At 53.2% G+C, this 2,182-nt stretch overlaps 1 protein-coding gene across 1 annotated transcript; it reads left to right on the top strand.

The window, feature by feature from the left end:
* The first annotated feature begins 206 nt into the window (after nt 1–206).
* On the top strand, nt 207–1,885 carry CCDC71L (coiled-coil domain containing 71 like). Its single transcript, XM_030216823.1, has one exon. It carries the CDS (start codon nt 352–354, stop codon nt 1,039–1,041), a length of 690 nt encoding a protein of 229 aa, XP_030072683.1. The 5' UTR covers nt 207–351; the 3' UTR covers nt 1,042–1,885.
* Nucleotides 1,886–2,182: the final 297 nt, after the last annotated feature.

Raw genomic sequence — 2,182 nt, 5'->3', positions numbered from 1 at the left:
CAAAGGGATGACCTCATCTTTTTCTCCAACTCATACTTAGTCAACCCTGATTGAAACCTTCAAAAACCCAACCCCCGCCCATGCCCTGTGCAAACCAATCCAAGAGGCCCCAGAAACTGCTCAGACGAATCAGCGTGCAGGCCCTGGAGTAGGTGGGTGGGACACGGAAGTGACGTATTTCAAACTGACCAACATATAGGCAGCGGTAAGGCCTATGGGGGAAAGCCATTTTGTTTCCGGTGGTGGGGCAACAGAACGGAGGGAGGAGGGTGCCCTGCCCCGCTGTGAAGGCGCAAGAGCTATTACCTGCAACGACCAAGCTTGCACTAGGAGGCGCCGGTTTTCGCTCATATGATCGGCGGCGGCGGCGCCTCCTCACCACCGGAAGAAAAGCGGACGGGCAAGACAGCCCCTAGAGGCAGCAGTACAGAAACCCGAATTGGCCAGGCAGCCATGGAGGATGAAAAAGTTGTCTACTCCCGCTCTCAGATCCTGTTTGCGGGGACCAAGCTGCTGGAAGACGCCTTCGAGATGTTCATGCCCGCCTCCAAGGACTTCATGAGCTCGGACACGGAGCTCTGGAACTTCCTTTGCAGCCTCAAGCACGAGTTCTCGCCGGTCATCCTCCGCAGCAAAGACGTCTACGGCTACTCGTCGTGCCGCGCCGAGGTACCGGATCCCAGCGACCTGCAGAGCGGCGCCGGCAGGACCAGGCGAACCCGAGCGGCCACGGCAGCCGCCGCCGCCGCCGTGGCGATGAGAAAGGCGCCCGTCAAGAGGAAAAAGAGCGGCGACGCCAGCGGCAGTAAAAAGCGCAGCCGAGCCAGCGCGCCCGCCGCCCCTTTCCTGTACCTGGGCAAGACCCTGGAGGAGATCTGGCGCGTGGCCACCCCCACCCTCACCAGCTTCCCCACCATCCGCGTGAAGGACGTCTCGTCGGAGCAGAGCGTGGCGGCCGCGAGACGGGAAGCGCAGCGTATCCTGCGCGTTAACCTGCAGCCCGTGGTGCGGATGCGGCGCTTCCCGCTGGTTGCCTGCTGAGGAGCTGGGGATGGGGGGAGGGGGCAGTACCAACTTCCCGGACCTTTCTCTGCCAGTCTCTTGTTTACACTTCCGCCGGGGTGAGGCTCCTGCTGTTGCACTTTATGGGCAGATGGTGGTTGGAAGGCGCTGGCCCTCTGGCGGAATGAAGGTATCTGGTAGCGGTCCTCGGCGGCGGAGCTTCAGCCCCGGTACCTCCGCTCCCTTCCTCGCCTCGGGACTACCTCACGCCGTCATCTGCAAGTCCACAACGATCCAAAGAAACCGGCCTGCGGTGGCGGCTGAAGTGTACAGGTTGACTTTGTTTCGAGCCTGTTTTTTTTGTTGTTGTTGCGTTTTAATTTTTTCTCCCTTGTTTTGACTTTTTGCACTAGTATGTGCTCTGAATCTGGCCACACTCTTCGCGAGTTTGTAATAAAGGCAATCGGCTCAGAGCATCTGGACTGTCTTCCTGGTGCAAGGATTAGAAATATTAAAGGGCTCAACAGTACCCAGAATACATAACTGTTAAAAAAAAAAAAAAAAACTCTGCAAACGGAAACTTATCTCCATAATTTTTTGAGTATTTTTTTTTTAGTAATTATGTGTCATTTTAGTAAATGTATCCAGAATATTTATATATAAAGTGGACTTTGAATGAAAGTTGAGCCGTACTATTTCCCTGAAAGTTGGAAAGAGGTTGCTTTGTGGCTGCTGCTTACCTGTGTGATGCAACTTGGGTACAATTTGTGATTGGGGGTTCTGGGCATAATCCTAATGGCCTATTACACGTTACAATACGTTAGAGGCGTGCTACTAGTGCTCTGTGGAGCAGTTTGACCTTACTGTACACAGCAAATTTACCCTCCCCCCCCCCCCCCCCCCCCCCCCCCCCCCCCATAGGGGAAGAGACGTAGTGCAAGTGCCTTGAGCTCTGGTGGCATTAACAGACTAGTAGGCATTGGATGTCAAGGGGAGACATGTAGCATATGCTTTGACTTAAAATTTGTGGTGCTAAAATTTTATATCTGTTCATTGGTTTAAATATAGTCTAGTTTAATGTGGTGGTGTGGTTCCTTTATTTTTTTGTAAAATAAATGGTGCTGTATTTTTCTATAGTTGAAAGACCATAATACAGAACATGGACCACAAATAGTCGATC

This window comes from Microcaecilia unicolor, chromosome 10 (assembly GCF_901765095.1).
Source record: "Microcaecilia unicolor chromosome 10, aMicUni1.1, whole genome shotgun sequence".
Lineage (NCBI taxonomy): Eukaryota > Metazoa > Chordata > Amphibia > Gymnophiona > Siphonopidae > Microcaecilia > Microcaecilia unicolor.
Note: the sequence above shows the minus strand (reverse complement) of the source record. Positions and strands in the feature narration are given on the sequence as shown.

Coding starts and splice junctions, on each gene's coding strand:
- CCDC71L (XM_030216823.1), top strand. CDS start 352: ATGATCGGCGGCGGCGGCGCCTCCTCACCACCGGAAGAAAAGCGGACG.